At 38.2% G+C, this 20,685-nt stretch overlaps 1 protein-coding gene and 1 long non-coding RNA gene across 2 annotated transcripts; both read left to right on the top strand.

Annotated features, from left to right (window-relative positions):
• Positions 1 to 249: 249 nt before the first annotated feature.
• On the top strand, positions 250 to 16,059 carry serhl (serine hydrolase like). Its single transcript, XM_057842383.1, has 12 exons — positions 250 to 450; positions 785 to 922; positions 5,050 to 5,163; positions 5,448 to 5,489; positions 5,567 to 5,586; positions 5,690 to 5,764; positions 6,556 to 6,662; positions 6,744 to 6,823; positions 6,925 to 6,959; positions 7,031 to 7,107; positions 7,195 to 7,282; positions 14,852 to 16,059. Exons 1-12 carry the CDS (start codon positions 393 to 395, stop codon positions 14,990 to 14,992), a joined length of 975 nt encoding a protein of 324 aa, XP_057698366.1. The 5' UTR covers positions 250 to 392; the 3' UTR covers positions 14,993 to 16,059.
• A 1,088-nt stretch (positions 16,060 to 17,147) lies between these two features.
• LOC130920721 (uncharacterized) lies at positions 17,148 to 20,368 on the top strand. Its single transcript, XR_009064206.1, has 2 exons — positions 17,148 to 19,988; positions 20,111 to 20,368. It is a non-coding gene; the product is annotated as an uncharacterized LOC130920721 (long non-coding RNA).
• Positions 20,369 to 20,685: the final 317 nt, after the last annotated feature.

Genomic DNA, 20,685 nt, shown 5'->3' with positions numbered 1-20,685 from the left:
TTTGTTTAAATTCTGATATTTGAACACATTGTCCGTTATTTTTACCTAAAAAGTCTTGGCAATAGCTTGCGAACAAATATTTAAAAATTAATTACAATTTTATATAAACCATTTTAATGGAAAAGTTTGAGAACCCCTTCAAGGTGAAAGGTAAACCCCGCCTAATCTAAGCGGTGATTGGTCAGGCCGGCGCACAACACCCGTTTTTGTCCAATCGCTTTTCAGTTTTATTCACGTGGCGTCGCAAACCCGGAAAACCAGAACACAAGTCGACTAATGTGTGATTGCTCTCCAAAGTTGAGTAGTTTCTCGCCTCTCTTTTCATTTTTTACGACCCGAAGTTATTTGAACGTTTTAATAATCCATTGCCAAACAGAGCCAAACGTGTTTCGATGATACGAATGTTAAAAAACGTCAGAAACCTGTCCACCGCTTCAATGAAACAAACTGGTAACATCTTGTCACTTCGTCTCTCTTCCCTCTTCATGCACATTTTACACTGTAACTGAATTCTATTTTTAAAATCTAATCATATTAATAAAGAACTAAAAAAACACACAAACAAACAAACAGTAGTGTGTCGGGACGTTATTAATTCGAATAACTAAACCGAATTAAAAAGCCTGAAACTTCCATCTAATGTAATTTAATGAATTTAAGCAAGGCAATTCCGTTTGTAACTTTACAAACCCACTGTACGTATTAGCTATACATAATTTAGATGGTATATATAAGGTTAGGTTTGTGTGTTTATTATTCTAAAGAATTTTGTGCTTTTGTCCAGAACTGTCAGTACCAGTCCCCTGGGGAGAGATCAGAGGAAAAGTTTGGGGCCCGGATCATGGCCGTCCTGTGTTGTGCCTGCATGGCTGGGCTGACAACTGTGGTACCTTCAACACTCTTATTCCTCTTCTCCCTAAAGGTAATTACAAAGTATGAAAATATAAAATAATACAGCTAACCCATCAGGGTCTATCCATTAATACAGCAGGATAAACAATATAAAAACAAATGGCAACATAAAAATATGCAAATACAACGAAAGAAGAAAAGTAAAAATTAAATTACTGTATATGATCCTGAAATTAACTCAGTGGCTCCCATCGACGGTGGTACACATCCAATCCATTTAAACTGAAAGGGCTGGCAGCCCTCGCATTTAAATGCATTGGACGTCTACTAGTATCAAACTAATTTAAATTCACAGCAGAAGAAGGATAAGAGCCTTATGACTGGACGTCTATCATCGTCAATGGGACTGAAATAGGTAAATCATACAGGAGGCTGCTGCACTAATGTCTCCAGATCTGTGATCATTACAGTATTATGTTGCTAGATTTCAATGTACAGTGGTACCTCGACGTACGATTGCTTCGACACACGATCTTTTCGACATCCGACGTAAAATTTGATTCGCCTTTATTTCTACATCCGACGACATGCTCGAAATACGACGATTTTGACAGCGCCTCATTTTCTTTGTTTTCATGTTGAAAAATCAACATGGGTTCCAAGAATGTTAGTGCAGGTGGTGGAATAGGAAAAACGTTAGCATTGAAATGAAGATTGAAATGATAAAAATATATGAGCGTGGTGTGCGCGTCTGTGAACTAGCTCGACAATACGGCCGTAGAATGTTGACTTGTCGTCAGTCTTTATAAGTTGACAATCATTGTTATTGTAACATTGCCAAAGAAATCGCCAGCTTTGACAGGTTTTTAATCATTTATTTTAGAACTTGTGCAACACAACACGCCTACTGTCCGCTGCAGCTGACGCCAACAACAAAACATGAAAATGAAAGTTAAAAACTCTAATACAGCTCTCTCTGTCACGTCAGCCACGCGGTGCGTTCAGATACACCACACGAAACACATCTGCCACATTAGAAAAACATTCCTTACATTATTACAGGTATTATTATTATTACTATTATTATATTATCATTCTGATTTTTACTTATAATTTATTTGTTTTGCTCTTGGTAATTGCTATTTGCAATAGTACCAGCAGTATTTATTAAGGATTTAGTGTAGGTTTTTGGGCTGTGGAACAGATTAATGGAATTATAGTGGTATTCTTATTGGAAAATCCAACATCCGACCATTTCGACATAGAAACAAGGTCCTGGAACAAATTAGCTTTGTATGTAGAGTAGTAATGTGCTGGGATGAGATTTTAAAGGTACGATAACCTTGAGGAAAAATACCGCGGTTTCACGGTATCACGGTATTGCAATTTTAGCTCCAAAATGTGTTATTTTGAGATGTATTTGTTAAAAATATATATATTTCGGGATTTTTTTTTTTTTTTCAGAACATATTTGCATATTGCATGAATATAATGTTAAAATAAATAAACAACAAAAAAAAAAACAAATATTTTCAATAAAATTAAAATCAATAGAACTTATAGACTACCCACAGCCACAGCTCAGGTTGCTCAAGATTAGAGCAAGAACAAAAATATTTGCTATGAAAAAGTAAAAACACTTCTAAATAAAATTAAAATATATCTACTGTACGACTTTTTTTTTTTTTTTTTTTTTTTTGAGGGAGCAAAAAGCTCAAGTGAAGTTTCGCCATTTTCAGCCACTGTATCAACTCTAGTCTACATGTCATGCCTTTGTGTTAAAAAGACAAAGAATTCATAAGTTATTAATTTAAAAATGTATAAGTTAGGTAAAATGTAAATATTGTTGTGTAAAGGTTTCATCTAAAAAAACACTGGGGGTGAGACCTCTCCAGGGATGGTGTGGCTCAGTGGTAGAGTAGTTGTCCCCCCAACCCAGAGGTTGTGGGTTCGATTCTCTGCAATGATGAACTCGCCTAAGTATCCTTGAGATACTGAACCCCACATTGCTCCTGGTGCTGTGTCACCAGTAGGTGGATGGCGATGTAGTGCTTTGAGCGCCTTGAAAGGTGGAAAAGCGCTATACAAGTATAACACCATAACACCATCCTTGTCCAGCGAACGTGCATTTGTGCTTAGAGCAAGATCATCTGTCGCAATTAGCAATCTTTGATGTTATCCAGTTGCCTTCATTCAAGCTTTTTTCTCAGTGGCCCTGAGATTTATAACCTCGACAAAGTGGCACTCGCAGCTAAGACTAGGCTAACATTCGTCTTTGTAAGTTTTTAGTTTGTATTTTGAATTTGAAAGGAAAATGTGTGTTTTGTTTTTGGCAAACGTTTTCATGGTGTTCATGGATATGACCTCCTCACATTCTGCTACTCACACGTGTAAAAATACAGTGGTACCTCTACATACAGAGTTAATCCGTTCCAGGACCTTGTTTGTAAGTCGAAATGGTCGTATGTCGAGCATGTTTTTCCCATAGGAATACATTATAATTCCATTAATTCGTTCCACAGCCCAAAAACCTTCACTAAATCCTTAAAAAATACTGCTGGTACTATTACAAATGGCAATTACACATAGCAAAACAAATAAATTATAAATCAAAATTGGAATAATAATAATAATAATAATAATAATACTAATAATAATAATTCCTGTATTAATGTAACGAATCGGGTTCTAATGTGGCGGACGTTTTTTGCTGACCCTGAACGCACCGCGGGGCTGACGTGCCAGAGACAGACCGGTGAGCTTGAGTTTCACTTTCACTTTGAATGTTTTCTTGAGAACACCGTCAATTGCGGCAGACAGAAGGTGTTTTTGTTTTGAATAAGTTGTGAAATAAATGATAAAAACGTGGCGAAGTTGGCGATTTCTCTGGAGATGTTACCACGATAAGAATTGTCAGCTTAACTTATAAAGACTGGCGAACGATGGTCGGAGGAGGACCGTGGAGATGTATTGTTGAGCCATTTCACGGATGCCCACCCTACGCTCATATTTTTCTGTCATTTGCATCTTCATTTAGAAGGTAAGCGTCAACTTTTTCCTTGTTTCACCACCTGTACCAACCTTTTCTGAAACCAGTGTTGATTTGTCACACAAGAAAATCCGCCGTGCATTCGTCTGCGGTGCTGCCATTTTCGTCGTATTTCGAGCATGTCGTCGGATGTAGAAACAAATGGCGAGTCAAATTTTACGTCGGATGTCGAAAATTTTGTGTGTCGAAGCGATCGTATGTAGAGGTACCACTGTACTATTGTACAAGTTGTCTATAGGTACTATAAAAGATTCTGCACTTCGCACTAGGAGTGGGAACCTCTTGGTACCTCAGGATACGATACGATTTGCGATAGAAAGCTCACGATAACGATTATCTGACGATAAGGCGATACAACGATTATCGATACATTGATCAGGAAATCTAGTATATTTAATGGTATTCTACAAACGACTAATAAACAGAAAAACAAGCTTCTGCTGTGAATTGGAATGCGTTTATCACTAGCAGACGTCCAATCCATTTGAACTGCGAGAGTGGCAGCGAACCCCCCACTTCAAACGGATTGAACGTCTATGGCGGTCAGTGGCAGCCAATGCCATGCAATGAGGTAATTTTGGGCCATTTAAGGTCATTTACCTGCTGATTTTCAGTTACTTCCTGTTGATTTGGAGGTATTTTATGGGTCACTTCCTGTTTATTTTGAGTTACATAACAGGAAGTGACCTGGGAATCACCCAAATGAACAGCAAGTGACCTGTAAATGCCCTGAAAATCGGACAGAATGACTGTAAATGCTCTAGTTTCGAATGAACGAACATTTCTAGTCTAAATGGATTGGGCGTCGAGCACCGTCAATGCAACCTTAGACTTAACTGATACACTATTATAGTGGAAGATTTTGGTAGCAACTTGTTTGTTCCTTTTTATTTTTTTTTTTTAGACACTGACACCTTTTTAAAACGATATCTCAATTCTTGACAGGAGCATATCGATAACCTTTGGGGATACAAAGTATCACGATATATCACCATTTCGATATTTTGTCACACCCCTACCTCGCACTGTATTTCGCAGGCGGTTTTTAATTCTGAGGAAAGCGTTGTAATCTGCAGGAATTTCTGCAGTCGTTAGATTTTGAATTCCTGGGGGAACTAGTGTCAGTAATCTGTTTCTCCTGGTCTCAGAATGCAGATATGTGGCAGTGGATCTGGCAGGTCACGGACTGTCTTCACATCGTCCCCCCGGTGTTTTTTACACCTTTACTTCATATGTGGCTGATATTCAAAGAGTTGTTGAGAGTAAGTCACATCTGTGTATTTTATTTTCACTCAGATTTAGTTAGACATTTGTTGTCTGAGACAATTCATATTTCCATACACTCACTCCCATTTGATATAGGCCGATTCAGAAAAACAAATGGGAGGGGGGGGGGGGTTGTGGAGGAGGATCTTATTGATTGCAATCACATTGTCCAGTCATGTTCAAAAGCCTTGAGGTTCATGGCAAGTAAAACCAATGTGGGGTGTTGTATTGTGATGAGATGCAGTAGCTGCCTGATGATCTGTGAAATTAACTCCCACAGCCCTCCACTGGCGCAGATTCTCCATCCTGGGCCATAGTATGGGTGAGTATAGCCTTGCATTGGTCACATCCATTTGAAAATCTTTTTCATAAATGTCCACATCTCTATCTTTTTTTAAGGCGGTAACATTGCTGGAATGGTAAGTTGTGCCAAAATGTTGTTTCACCTTTGTTTTTGTTTTCATCTGCCATTTAAAACGTTCTAATTAGTGTTGACTTTGACCCGCCTTGTCTTTGATTCAGTTCAGTGCGCTTTTCCCTGAGATGGTAGAGGCTTGTGTCATGCTGGACTCTTATGGATTCTTACCCACTGATCCGGTAAACTAAAAAGAATGTTTTCTCTCTCCCAGATAACCCCCTGTTTGGGTCAAAGTTGTTAAATGTTTTCATTACAATTTTCAGAACCCATTATACATAAGGATTATTAGCTCTATTAATTTTCTATTTTATTTTAAAGCGCGTGTGGTTGTTAAGCACATTTAGAGGTTATATTTAAATTGTTTATGTGCCCTTGAGTCTTGTTTAAACATTTTTAAGCCTAAAACAATATATTTCCTGCATGTAACAATCTACAGTAAAAGCACGTTAACATGACATTAGACTTGAGTTGATTATCTCAAATATCTTTGACTAATCCATGCCCTGAAGTTAATTGAGACTTCACCTAAACTGTGAACATGTCTGCCAATAGATGAACTGTGAATTGTTTTGTTCAGTCAGCATTATTTTGGAGTGGTCAGGAGACCCTCTTACTTAGTTAATTGGCCACCATTGACGGCCATAGATGTTCAAGCCCTTTGGACTAGGAGGGCCATTGAAGTACATTTTTTAATGGCTGAATTTGCAACTAAATTTTTGCTCCTGATTTTTTGCGACTCAATTTCAATGCTGGAAAAAATTCAGTGTTAGAAATTCAACTTCAAATTTAGTACTTTCATCACACAAATTTACTTCTTTTGATGGCTGGGAATGAATGATCACTGCCAACCCTTCCAATCCAAATGGATTGGACATCAATCACCGGAAATAGCAAATAATGAGTTGAAGGGTACAACTGGACCTATTCTCCTACAGAACACTGATATCTCACTGCAAGGTGTTAATTACAGAATGAAATGTCCAAAATAATGCGGCAGGGGATGGATGACATGCTTAAGTTTGAAAAGAATCCTGCAAAGAGTGAGAGAGTTTACACCTATGAGAAAGCAGTAGAAAGGTATGGCAGTTTTTTTTTTTGTTATTTTGCACGAGGACTGTATTTAGCATCTGTATTGATTTTATCTTCTTTTTGTCTCAGGTTGTTGGCAGCAAACCCAACTCTGTCTGAGGCGTCTGCAAGCAACCTTTTAGAACGTGGTCTGGTTAAAGTTGAAGGAGGTTTGTTTCTTCTTTCCTTATCTTCTATGCTCTCATGCTCTTCACTCAGGATAATCTGTATTCTCTTTCTTCTGCAAATTCACTGTGATCATCTCATGCAGGAGTGGTCTTCTCACGTGACTTCCGTATTAATCTGGTAGGGTTCTGTTTTATGTTTAATCTATGAGATTTCACGTTCAAACACGGTGTTGTCTGTTGTTCATGAAGAAAAACATAGCTCGTATTAGCTTGGAGCAGAGTCTGGTGATGCTCTCCAGAATTCAAGCCTCTGTTCTTTTGGTTCTGTAAGTTATTTATCAGCCACACACAATTATGGATGTACTAGTGCTATACTCCAACACCAGGAATTGTACATCCCATCTTTTTTTCAGTGCGGATGACGGCTTTCAGAAAATATTTGCAGAACCCGACCAGAGGAAATTTGCATCCGAGCTTCTGCAGGGCTATAGACAGAATCATGTAAGTGGGTTCATGCAGAGTTGTTGTGCTTGTAGCTTCCATTTTATTGACTGTGAGAGAGCCTTAATATATAATTATGTTGATAGGATGAGACAGTGAGACTAACAAATAGATAGAACATCACACTGATGGATGGATCTGACCGATCATGTCTAAATGACTGACAAACTAATGAACTGACAGATATGCTGACAGAACAACAGACAGTTTTGCATTCTGACATAAAGACTGACAATCTGGCAGGACAACAAACAGACTAATAATTCAGACTAACTCACTGATCACATACAACAGAAAGGCTTTGCAGAAAAGCAGATGTGGCAAGACTTTGCAGGTAAACATCAAGATAAAGTCACTTTCTGACAGGCCCACTGACAGACAGAACAGTAAGCAGGCAGAATGATTGGCAGAGACAAAATATGCTAATACAGATGTGATCAGAAGTTTACATTTGTAAAGAACGAGGGGTGCACGATATCCATTTTTTAAAAACCGATATCGAGAGCCTCCTGCTCCTCAAGACTGATACGATAACAGATTATATACACTCACCGGCCACTTTATTAGGTACACCATGCTAGTAACGGGTTGGACCCCCTTATGCCTTCAGAACTGCCTCAATTCTTCGTGGCATAGATTCAACAAGGTGCTGGAAGCATTCCTCAGAGAGTTTGGTCCATATTGACATGATGGCATCACACAGTTGGTGCAGATTTGTCGGCTGCACATCCATGATGCGAATCTCCCGTTCCACCACATCCCAAAGATGCTCTATTGGATTGAGATCCAGTGACTGTGGTGGCCATTTGAGTACATTGAACTCATTGTCATGTTCAAGAAACCAGTCTGAGATGATTCCAGCTTTATGACATGGCACATTATCCTGCTGAGAGTAGCCATCAGAAGTTGGGTACCTTGTGTTCATAAAGGGATGGACATGATCAGGAACAATACTCAGGTAGGCTTTGGCATTCCAACGATGCTTAATTGGTACCAAGGGGCCCAAAGAATGCTGAGAAAATATTCCCCACACCATTACACCACCACCACCAGCCTGAACCGTTGATACAAGGCAGGATGGATCCATGCTTTCATATTGTTGATGCCAAATTCTGAGCCTACCATCCGAATGTCGCAGCAGAAATCAAGACTCATCAGACCAGGCAACGTTTTTCCAATCTTCTATTGTCCACTTTTGATGAGCTTGTGCGAATTGTAGCTTCAGTTTCCTGTTCTTAGTTGAAAGGAGTGGCACCCTGCGTGGTCTTCTCCTTCTGTAGCCCATCTGCCTCAAAGTTCGACGCACTGTGCGTTCAGAGATGCTCTTCTGCCTACCTTGGTTGTAACGGGTGGTTATTTGAGTTACTGTTGCCTTTCTATCTGCTCGAACCAGTCTGGCCATTCTCCTCTGACCTCTGGCATCAAAAAGGCATTTCCGCCCACAGAACTGCTGCTCACTGGATATTTTTTTCTTTTTCGGACCATTCTCTATAAACCCTAGATACGGTTGTGCGTGAAAATCCCAGTAGATCAGCAGTTTCTGAAATACTCAGACCAGCTCTCCTGGCACCAACAACCATGCCACGTTCAAAGTCACTCAAATCACCAACTGTGTGATGCCATCATGTCAATATGGACCAAACTCTCTGAGGAATGCTTCCAGCACCTTGTTGAATCTATGCCACGAAGAATTGAGGCAGTTCTGAAGGCAAAAGGGGGTCCAATCTGTTACTAGCATGGTGTACCTAATAAAGTGGCCGGTGAGTGTATGTGTATATAAAAAAAAAAAAATATATATATATATATATATATATATATATATATATATATATATATATAATTTTAAAATGTATATTCACCTGATTTTTTGAACACCTGTAGGTCAAAAAATAATAGTGGTGGATTAGGTATAGATTTGCCTTTGACCTTACCAGAATTTTCTTGATGACATGACTTTTATTATAATGAACAAAACAAAGGCAAGAACAGTTTTCACTTCAAATAAAGTGCCCATAATTAGCTTTTCAAATAAATATAATTTGAGTCAATCACAATCAGTCAATGTCATTGAAGATGTCTTCGCCTGAACAGTGAGCACTGAGCTAAAACATAAACCCAAAAGGTATTGTGCTTTGTCAGCTGGTAAAACTTTGTGCACACTTCGACTGTGCACTTAACCAGGGAATGACCATATAAGATGATTAAAAGCTCATGAAGGTGAAATTTACATGTACCCCCCCACCCCTTTTTTAACGGAAGAGTGACCAAATTTTCTGGGCCGAAAAAAAATACATGCAGCAATGCTAATAAAGTGGTTCCGTGGCCGTTGCAACTTCAATTACCGGTAGGCACTTTTGGTAGCCATCCACAAGCTTCTGGTTGAATATGTGACAATCTCTCTTGACATAATTGGTGCAGTTCAGTTAAATCTGTTGGGTTTCTGCCATGAACTTGTTTCTTCATTGTTGGCCAAATATTCTGATAGAATCGAAGCTGAGTTTATGGACACCTAGCTAGGCCAAAAAGAACACTGAGGAATTCAATGTAGCTTTTGTGGAGGTTGGTAGCAGCTCCCCCCTGGTTGCTGTAATGGCAGTTCTTTTTATTCAGGGGAAAACAAAAGAATGGGAGGGACAGCAAAGCAACATAGAATAGAATACATAGATTACATTGGGGCAACATGGCTCAGGACAAAGGAAAGGCTGCCTAGACAGAAGTTATCCTATCTGGTGACTAACTTTAATGGGAAAGCATACATGTTAACTGTGTGAACAATAAGGGTGTGACAAAGTATCAAAATGGTGATATATCATAATACTTTGGATTCCAAAAGGTTATCAATATGCTCCTGCCAAGAACCGATGTATCGTTTTAAAAAGGTGTCAATGTTTTAAAAATAAAAAATGAATTTAAAAAAAATTAAGGAACCAACAAGTTTCGACCAAAATATTCCACCGAATAGTGTCTCTGTTAACTGCCATTTGTTAAATGGCTGCCATTGGTGGCGCTAGACGCCCAATCCACTTAGACTGGGAGGGGCAACCGAACGTTCGTTCGTTCATTTGAAATCAGAGCATTCGCAGCCAGTCTTTCCGATTTTTGGGGGCGTTTACAGGTCACTTTTTGTTCACTTTAGGGTATTTACAGGTTACTTCCTGAGTTTGAGTCACTGCCTATCCATTTGGGGAGATTCTTGGGTCACTTTCTGTTCTGTAACCAAAAATCCTCAAAACTTTGTGGCATTTCTGGGTCGCTTCCTGTTGATTTTTGTTACAAAACAGGAAGTCACCCATAAATGCCCCAAAACCAACAGGAAATGACCCTGAAATGCCCCAAAATCAACAGGAAGTGACTAAAATTCAGTAAAAAATGGCCTGAAATGCCCTCAAATTAAACTCATCGGTGTCCATTGACGGCCATCGACGTCCAATCAGTTTGAAGTGGGATAGATGGCCACTCTACCACTTCAAACAGATTGGACGTCTACTAGTGATAAACTTATTGTAATTCACAGCAGAAGGGTGAAAATAGCTTGTTTTTCTGTATAGTTTTGTAGAATATCCTAGAATAATTTCCAGACCAATGTATCGATAATCGTTGTATCGCCATATTGTGAGATCATCGTTATCGTGAGCTTTGTATCGCAAATCTTACAAAGAGGTTCCCACCTCTAATGCATAATAATGCTAACATTTTCAATGTGGTTTAGGTTAGGACTTAAATAAGGCTTAATATTCCATTTCCTCTTTTAATGTGTGTTCATTCAATTCGATTTTATTTGTACAGCCCTAAATACGAGTACCCCTGGTGGTCAGGGGCCGCGAGCGTAACATAAGACGGCAGGTGTGCAAGGAGGAGGCAGTGACAAATCAAAATTGCAAATAAAAAGTTTTTTTAACAGAAAAGAAACAATGGACACAGAGCACACAAACATTTACCCAACCCCCTGCACTGTGCAGCAAACACCAAATAAACAGTTCCAAAAAACCCCAACTGAACCTAGAACCCAAAACAACCCCCAAACTAAAACACTACAGTGACAGGCATCTATTGTGCCCCAAAATACATGGATGGTGTTGCCGCTCTATCTAATGGACTAATACAGAGGGTTACCTACGTGAGGTGGGAGACATGATGTATACCTGCAGGTGTATAGCTAAAGTCCCTACCTCTGTGCTCTGCGCCAACCTAAAGAAAAAAGACAAAAGAGATCATTAATAAACAAGTGGCAGAAAGCAAACTGAAACAAACAGAATCAAAGTCAAAACATAACAGGCTTCAACAAACCAATACAACCAAATTGAGAGCTGCCACCGCCTCTCCTGAACCAAGCAAACAATTCAACTTATATAGTGGCAGGACGAACAGATGATTGGATGATGAGGAAGTGGTTCCAGCTGTGGAGGCCTTCTGTGATCACACAGGTGGAAACTACTGCAAAGGAAAAATACAGGTGAAAACCAACATAAACCAGTATAAAGTGAAAGGGAAAACATACATACCTGAACAAAAAGAAAAATTACTCCCCATCCGTAACACACAACAAGGTTGTCTCAAAGGACTTTGCAGAGAAAATATGATACACAGTCAGAAACAGTAGATGAATTAAATAAAGTTCTCGTCCAAGTCCTGGGCATCCCTCATCCTTAGACCCTCCATGTCGGCAAGGAAAAACTTGGAAAAAATGAGAAACCTTGGGGAGAACCACAGTCAGGAGAGATCCATTCCCAGGACGGATAGACAAGATGCACCAGGACTGCTAATGGAAATTAGGAGACCGAGTTACAGTTTATAGAGATGCAATAGAGTGAGGGAACAAGAGGAGGTCCATCAAGCCAGATGAGACTGGGGGGGACCAACGAGGACGTCCATCCAGCCAGGGGTCCGGATAGTCAGGAGGCTGCGCCTGAAAAATAGCCCCCCAACAGAGCGTGCGTGTGTTTCTACAGTAAACTGAAGAGAACCTTGACATTATGCTCTTTACAAGTGTTTTTAAACTTTTGACATCAACTGTAGATAGCAAAAAAAAAGCCCTTTTGACGTACCATCCAAATGACCACCAAGTGAGTCAGAAAGACTGACTGACCAACCCAGGTACTGAATGATATTTGACAGACTGAAAGGCCCAATGAAAAGGAAAAGTGGTCTACAAAATGGCAGACGAATGGAATGGCTGACAAATAAGGTAATTCCACAGATGGATGGAGAGGACACCATTTAGAGTGGAAGACTGAAAAATGACCAGCAGAGAGCAAAACAGATGGGCAATTAAATATGGAGGACCAGGAGTGCAAAAATTCAATAAATAAGCAAAAATTCAATAAATAAATACACAATTAAATAAATCATTAAAAATGTCATTAAAATGCTTTTATTTCAATATTTATTTATTTCAATATTCAATTTTTATTTATTTCAATTTATATTTATTTATTTCAATTTTTATTTATTTCAATTTATATTTATTTATTTCAATTTTTATTTATTTCAATTTATATTTATTTCAATTTTTAATTATTTATTTCAATTTATATTTATTTCGATTCATTTTTATTTCAATTTATATTTCAAAATTAATTTCGATTTTTATTTATTCAATTTTTATTCCTTTATTTCAACTTTTATTTTTTTATTTCAATTTTTATTTATTTATTTCATTTTATATTTATTTCAAAATGTATTTGAATTTTTATTTATTTATTCCAATTTTTATTCATTTATTTCAATTTTTATTTATTTATTTCATCATTTATTTATTTATTTCAACATTCATTTATTTCACTTTTTATTTATTTCATTCTTGCACTCTTGTTCCCCGTGTGGCCGCATGAAATAATTTTATCTGTCATTGGCTCATCAAACTCGGTGGGCGGCCGTGAACTAGGCGGGGTTTGAGTTGATCGAATAATAAGCGATTGCTACGTCCTATTTCTTCCCAACATGGCGGCATTATCTGAGATTTTGCATGAGCTCTCTTGGGACATGTTAGATTTCTCAGAACAAATTGAAGCAGGACATTTGGACCCTGAGTACGTGTCCTACAAAACAGAGCAATTAATTATCGTTATTGGCATCATCTCGGCTCTGTCAGATCAAGATGTTGATCGAAGAGTTTTAGATAGTTTAGAACTGCGGTCAAGCCAGCCTCCACTCGTAAAAACGAAGTAAAACCAGCCGCCCCTCATTTGGATTATTGTTTGCATTATGTGCATTACGGTAATGCAATGCGCTGGCTTCAGAATGCAATGATGTGGCTTCAGAGCGCAAATCCCTTTATTAAATATATGGGGGGAAAAACGGTGACCTATTCGATAACGGGTCCACTTTAGAGAGACACTGGAGCACCCCTAGACCCAAACTAAGTCATGTAAAAATGATGTCGGAGTTCAGAGTAAAACTACTTAGGAAACTGCTAGTTATTTCTGTCATTTAGCCTTATTTCAAAACTTGATAAAAATAAATAAAATCTGGTAAATATCCAAGGACCGTTCCACTTCTGAGTTATACTAGTTTCCCGTATGCAGACATCAGCCCGTTTAAAGGCGCTGGCCCGCGAGATGTAGAAGCCACAGACTGGACTCCACCATGGACTGCTGGTGGAGTTCTCCTCAGAGTGTCCTCGATTAAATTTGCTGCTTCTCCGAGCAGCTCTGGGCACATTTTGGGCATATGTATGTTTTGCTTGGACAACACGCGAAAGTCAAAGCCTACTACCGCTACACTGACCACGCTACTAATCTTCATCGTCTTTGTGATTTTGAGGGAGCAATTATTTTTCAGATTATACAGATCTACACTGCCACCTTATGTATCGGGTGTACATAAAAATTAGCCAATGCCTCAGGCGTCAGTCTATTATCTGAGATCGACTAGTTAAGACTTGCTTTGCTGAGCAACCAATCAGACATTAGAAACTTTGACGAGCAATCGTGACAAAATTATTTCATGGTTGCACCTCCAGAGGAACAAGAGTGCAAGAATGAAATAAATAAAAAGTGAAATAAATAAAAGTTGAAATAAATAAATAAATGATGAAATAAATAAATAAAAATTGAAATAAATAAATAAAAGTTGAAATAAATGAATAAAAATCGAAATAAATAAAAATCGAAATAAATGTTGAAATAAATAAATATAAATTGAAATAAATAAATAAAAATCGAAATAAATAAATATAAATTGAAATAAATAAATAAAAATTGAAAGAAAGAAAGAAATATTGAAATAAAAGCATTTTAATGACACTTTTAATTATTTATTTAATTGTGTATTTATTTATTGAATTTTTGCACTCCTGGTCCTCCATAATTAAAAGGCTAGATCAGTACACTTTAATTAAAAGACTGACAGACAAACCAACTTTGTGTGGCTGAAAGTCAGAAAGGGTTAAGATAGCTGCATACAGTTGTTGTGAAAGCAGCATGCTAAATGTTTCTTCAACTGACCTACATAATGTAATGTGGTCAAGTTCTGCTGATGAGAAATCTGAGGCGCCGCACTTCAAGTAAACACAGAAAAATGGGTGCAACTTTATTTTCCTTTTCATGTCTCTTGTTTCCTCTACCTCAGCACACGGTGGAGAGGGTACCCGGCGGCCATCATGTCCATCTTAACAACCCCGAGGTGGTTGCTCCGGTAGTGTCTGAATTCCTCCACAGGAAAGTCTTATCATCGACAGTCAGAGCAGACGGACTCACCACTAAGCTGTAGGAAGAGCACACCATACACATTAACTACTGCTCATTTCAACGTATTTACTGTTAATCTAATTTTCTTAATAAATCTTAACGTGTGTGTTGCCTTATATGGCCTTTTCTGCTTTCAGACTTGTATTAAACGATCTATGCTCTCCTCAGGGTAAAACCCCATATACCGGACTTGTTCTGTCAGTCCGGGATGAACATAATTTCACATTACAGGCCCTGGAGCTACAGTATTTACGCTCTTTTCTCTAGTCAATATGGGAAGCAGCCTCTTACAGTCCCAAGTGATGTCTGTTTGTTTTTCTTTCGGTCTGCTGAATTCTTGATTTTTTTTTTTTTTTTTGTTCTGGGCAATCGACTTGTGCAACATAAGCAGACATCGGTCGCTATGTCACCTACTAACAGCTGCCTATGAGCAACCCTTTAAATCACTGACTTTGAAGTCTCCTGCCATTAATATTTCAGAGGTTACATGAATAAATCAAAAGGCAAGTTGCAGAGGAAAGCAGCAGCACCACAGCAGCTCAGGGGCTGCATATTAGTAAGGTGGTCCGGCTTCTCTGCTCTGTGGAGGATTTCTGATTTGCATCGCAAGCGTTTTGCATCCTTGAATTCAGCTTCTCTTGCCTTACAAGGCTTTCTTTAAAAGCTGCTGTTAATGTCCCGTGGCGTTTCAGGAGTTTTTATTTCTTTGGGTTTGCTTTTTAGCTGGGGAAAAAAAGCCAAGAACTGGAACAGTAATTCCAGAAAACACAAATGCTTTTGTCAGGGCAGCACCTAAGTGATTTTTATTAGTCAAAATTTTCTAGGCAAGGCATCTTTATTTGTATTGTGCAATTTATACACAAGGTTACTTCACCTCAATGTGCTTTACTAGATTAAAATATGCATTTAAAAAAAGGCAAAAACAAGTTTTTTTTAACCCTGACTTAAAAATATTGTGGCTGCGTCAACTACTTTGGGAAGATTATTCCATTTATGTGCAGCATAATCCCCAAATACTGCTTCTTCATATTTGCTTTAAACTCTGGGCTCCACTATCCGACCTGAGTCTATAGATCTTAGAGCCTGAAGCTGTTTACTTTCTATTATTATTATTATTTTAATGTATTCAGGACGTAAATCATTCAGTTATTTATAGACCAATTGAAGGCTTTAAAGTCTATTCGGTAGCTGGCTGGGAGTAAGACTTAAGAACAAGTTGGCTCTGGTAAGGGGTTCTTTAGTAATCTTTAGAGGTTTTGAAATTTATTGAATTGCTATGAGGTGGGGTCTCTCAAGGGTTTGTCCTTTTTGTTTTGCCTAATTTACTGTATTACCCTGGTGTAGGCATGTGCCAGTGTGATTTTCTGACAATATGATAACCTTATGCCAAAATATCACGGTATTGCAATTACAGTTCTAAAATGTGTTACTTTGAGATATTTTGGTTAAAAAAAAATTTTTTTTTCCATTGAACAGGATTTTTATTTTTCAAAACATATTAGCAAATTGGAACATAGTATAATGTTAAAATGAATATATATTCTAATTAGGGTTGTTCCGATCATGTTTTTTTGCTCCCGATCCGATCCCGATCGTTTTAGTTTGAGTATCTGCCGTTCCCGATATTTCCCGATCCGATTGTTTTTTTTTGCTCCCGATTCAATTCCAATCATTCCCGATAATTTTTCCCAATCATATACATTTTGGCAATGCATTAAGAAAAAAATGAATAAACCTCGGACGAATATATACATTCAATATACAGTACAAAAGTACTGTATTTGTTTATTATGACAATTAATCCTCAAGATCGCATTTACATTATTAACATTCTTTCTGTGAGAGGGATTCACGGAAAGAAAGACTTGTAATTCTTAAAGGATAAATGTGACTTTGTATATTGTGACTAAATATTGCCATCTAGTGTATTTGTTGAGCTTTCATAAGTGATACTGTAGCCATTTAACTGTTCTGCCCAAATGCATGATGGGAAGTGCAACCATGACTGTGCGTAGTGGCACCAATTGATATATCCTCTCTGCGTTGGGAAATAACATAGGGTGTTAAGAAAAAGATCATCTACTACCTTTCTTCCCCACATTGCTTCTCATGATATCTCTAATTGTTGAGAGGGGGGTTTTAAGGCTTGAGCCAACTAAATAAAGGCTCCAAAGACTGCCAAAATTCACTTTACTCATTTTGCGCTGCCTTATAGCTCTATATATTGGTGAAATGGCGGCATTATAGATTAAACGCGACAATGCGTGAGTGGGTCGTGCAGCGCATGCGTTAATTGCATTAAATATTTTAACGTGATTAATTTAAAAACATTAATTACCCCCATTAACGCGATAAATTTGATAGCCCTACTTTAAGCCAAAACTAAAGACTCTGGATGAGTGTAAGACATTTTTTTCTGTAACGTTAAATACAATTAGAAAACGATTTAATCAAAATATATAAATATTAAAAAAAGGCATGTCCGATATTTTTTTGCCGATTCCGATACTTTGAAAATGACTTGATCGGACCCAATCGATCGGCATCCCGATCTTTAATTCTAATTAACATTAAAATAATGCAGTCATTTAGATGAGGCTCCATAAAAAGCAGGTGTGTATGGATCATTTTTGTATTATACACACACTCAACACAGACAGTTGCCACAGAGGAGAAAAACACATTTTACCACCGTTAGACACACTAAACACGCTGGAGTTAACTCTCGTAGCTGGTGGGAAATATCCATGACAGTGTTTACTAGACCTTTAATTTTGTATAAATGTGAAATCATATTGGAGGTATTGCCTCCTGAGCAGCCACCCTCTTCAAACATGTTTTACATGTCGGTTGGCCCTCCTCTAAGCCGCGGCCGTCTATAACTTTTCTGTAGCCAAAGTATTCCCATAACAGCGATTTGGTTTTCTTCGATTTCTCCTCAAGCCGTCGTGTAGTACAACTGACTCACTGACAATAAGCAACAACCGGTGGAGGAGGGTTGAGCCTTGCAGCTGCAAGCGAGGGATTTCTCTTGTCACCTTTTTGTGCGGTTTTGAAATCTTGACGTTTTCATACCAAAGTATACCTTGAAACCGGTAATTGGCACATGTCTACTTCAGTGTAAATGTGGACGTTTGATGGAAAATTTTAAAACAAAGATTTGGACAATATAAGAAAAAAAAATAATGTGGATTAACATGGCAATGCAGATGACAGTTATCCAATCCATCGAATGATCACTGTTCTTTGTTCTTGGTCTCTAATCGAATGAAATTGATTGAAATGAAAAATGTGATTTATACACCATTGCAACTGGTATATAGTTTTTTTCCCCCTCTTCATTGTGCATTTTTTGGCTGCTGCAATTTATAATCGAGTGTGATTTATTGTACGAAAAATACAGTGTTTTGATCTGCTGTATCAAACTCTGCAAGCACTGAGCACCAATAAGGACAAACTTATATCTTTCCTTAGTCAGATTTCAAACTTATATCATTTAACACTTTGATGGGATGTAATGTCATACTTCAATTATCAGGGTGCTTCTTAGATCAGAGGTGTCAAACTCCTTTTGATTCGTGGGCCACATTTGTGGAAATCTCGTGGGCCGGACTAGTTTATTTTTACACAAAAAAGTTAACTCACTGGCTGAGATTAACTGTGCTAGACGTCCAATTCATTTTGACTGGGAGGGCAGGCAGCATCGGAGTTACATGTCAAAGGGGTTCCGCAGGGCTCAATCTTAGAACTCCTGTTGGTCATGTTTATCTATTACTGTTAATGTTCGTGTTAACGTTCATTCACCGCGCCCAGTCAAAACGGATTGGACATCGAGCGCCATCAATGGCACTGTGAGAATTCACATCCAGTCCTTCCAGTTTATGTGAATTGGATGTCTATCAGTTATGGCAGGCAATGAGTTAATTTACGTCACTTTCATGTAATTTTAAGATACTGACAAGCAGTGTTGTTAATTTTACTTTAAAAAAGTAATTAATTACAGTTACAAATTACTTCTCCCAAAAAGTAATTGCGTTAGTAACTCAGTTACCTGAATGTAAGAGTAATTAGTTACTTGGCAAAGTAACTAGTGATATTTTTTTTTTTTCTCAAAAAAAAACAAACAAAAAAAAACAAAACAAAACAAAAAACAGGTCACACAATGTGAAGCTTAAAGGGTTTGGGGGACAATTGGCCCAAGCCCAATTCTTTACCCTCCACTTAACTAGACACAAGGGTATTGCGATAACTAGCTAGTAACCTTTGCTATGTGTGGAAGTCATTTAAAGTTGTGAATCAATCGTTAAAGTTGTTAAAATTTCTCCCGTTATTGCATTAGTTCCCTTCTGTCTACTTTAAACATGTGTAAGTTTTAAAACTGTTTCATCATTTAAAGATAGATTTAAGTTAAGATTTTGCCGATTTAGGAGCATTTTAGATTTAAAAAATTTACTTAGGTTCGCTAGGAAGGATCTCTACATCAGGGCCTTCCTGAGAGGTCTACTGCTTTAAGATGGCGGCTGTTTACAAACGCATGTAGTCCTTAAAACATGTTGGCAATGCAGCAGTGTCTGTCATCTGCATCTAGTTCTATAATATGATATCTACCGTGTCATGTGGGCGTAGTTTGTCGGCTATGGCTGCAGTCAGGTATAGGGAATGGGACGTACTACGTCATTGTTTGGACCCGCCTCCATGCTGGCAATATAATTCACTTCCGGGCCGGCAGAGTCAATGCGGATTGTAACGTGTGATAGTGCTAAGCTAACTCTTTCGGTGTTTTAGAAAGAAAATATGGGTGCTTTATTGTTGCGTTACCGGGTGCAACAGCGTCTCCTACGACAAAAAAAGGGGTGAGGAAAAATGGACTCACTTTTCACCGTTTTCCTGCATGGAGGACCAAATATCAGATCACGAAGGTACGACGGATGGCTGGATTGCAGCGGTTCGTCGGAAAAGCATTTCTTATAATCATATTTCTGCTGGAATGAGAGTGTGTTCCTGTCATCTCTACTCTTGTAAGTTGAACGATTTATCCACTTTTGGTTTCAATACGTTTTTGTTTTTTTACACCGTTGTGTAAATCTGCCTCGGTAGCAATGCTCGCCTACTACGACTCCCCTACCTGTTGTGTTCCTAGGTAAACCTGCTGACAACACATCCCGATTGGTCACCATCTCTCTTCTTGGATCATTTGACAAAGAAAATTTGTTCAATGGAGTGGTTCCATTTGTCCTGTGTCGGACTCAAACAAGCCCCTGCAGCAGACGCCATCTGGGTCTGCCCTTCTCGTCGATGAACTGCGGGCTTTTAACTTGTGAAAATGCAAGAACTTTAATGCACATATTTATTCTGCCTGGCTATTTAACTATGGCCAGTGACGTTTTTTTTTTTTTTTTTTTTTAACCACTTTGACAAAGACACCTTTCATTGTAATGTTGAATTTATATATTCTATTATTATTTTTAAATTATAATATTCTTATTTGCACTTATGTAGACTTCAGACTGTCAATTCAAATAGTGTTGGAAAAGTTGCAATACCTAAAATAGAAATGCAAGAACTGTAAAGTACATATTTATACACCTTTATTTACCTAAGGCAGTACTTCTCAAATAGTGGGGCGCGCCCCCCTGGGGGGGCGCAGAGCAATGCCAGGGGGGGCGCATGTGACCTCGGGGAACGTTTTTTTTTTTTTTTTTTTTTTTTTTTTTT

Source organism: Corythoichthys intestinalis, chromosome 8 (genome assembly GCF_030265065.1).
Source record: "Corythoichthys intestinalis isolate RoL2023-P3 chromosome 8, ASM3026506v1, whole genome shotgun sequence".
Taxonomy (NCBI): Eukaryota; Metazoa; Chordata; class Actinopteri; order Syngnathiformes; family Syngnathidae; genus Corythoichthys; species Corythoichthys intestinalis.
Note: the sequence above shows the minus strand (reverse complement) of the source record. Positions and strands in the feature narration are given on the sequence as shown.

What these genes read in the sequence shown, in the direction of transcription:
- serhl (XM_057842383.1), top strand. Translation starts at nt 393, where the DNA reads ATGATACGAATGTTAAAAAACGTCAGAAACCTGTCCACCGCTTCAATG. An exon ending in TATTCAAAGAGTTGTTGAGA is followed by an intron (nt 5,164 to 5,447) that starts GTAAGTCACATC and finishes TAACTCCCACAG; the next exon opens with CCCTCCACTGGCGCAGATTC. An exon ending in AGGGCTATAGACAGAATCAT is followed by an intron (nt 7,283 to 14,851) that starts GTAAGTGGGTTC and finishes CCTCTACCTCAG; the next exon opens with CACACGGTGGAGAGGGTACC.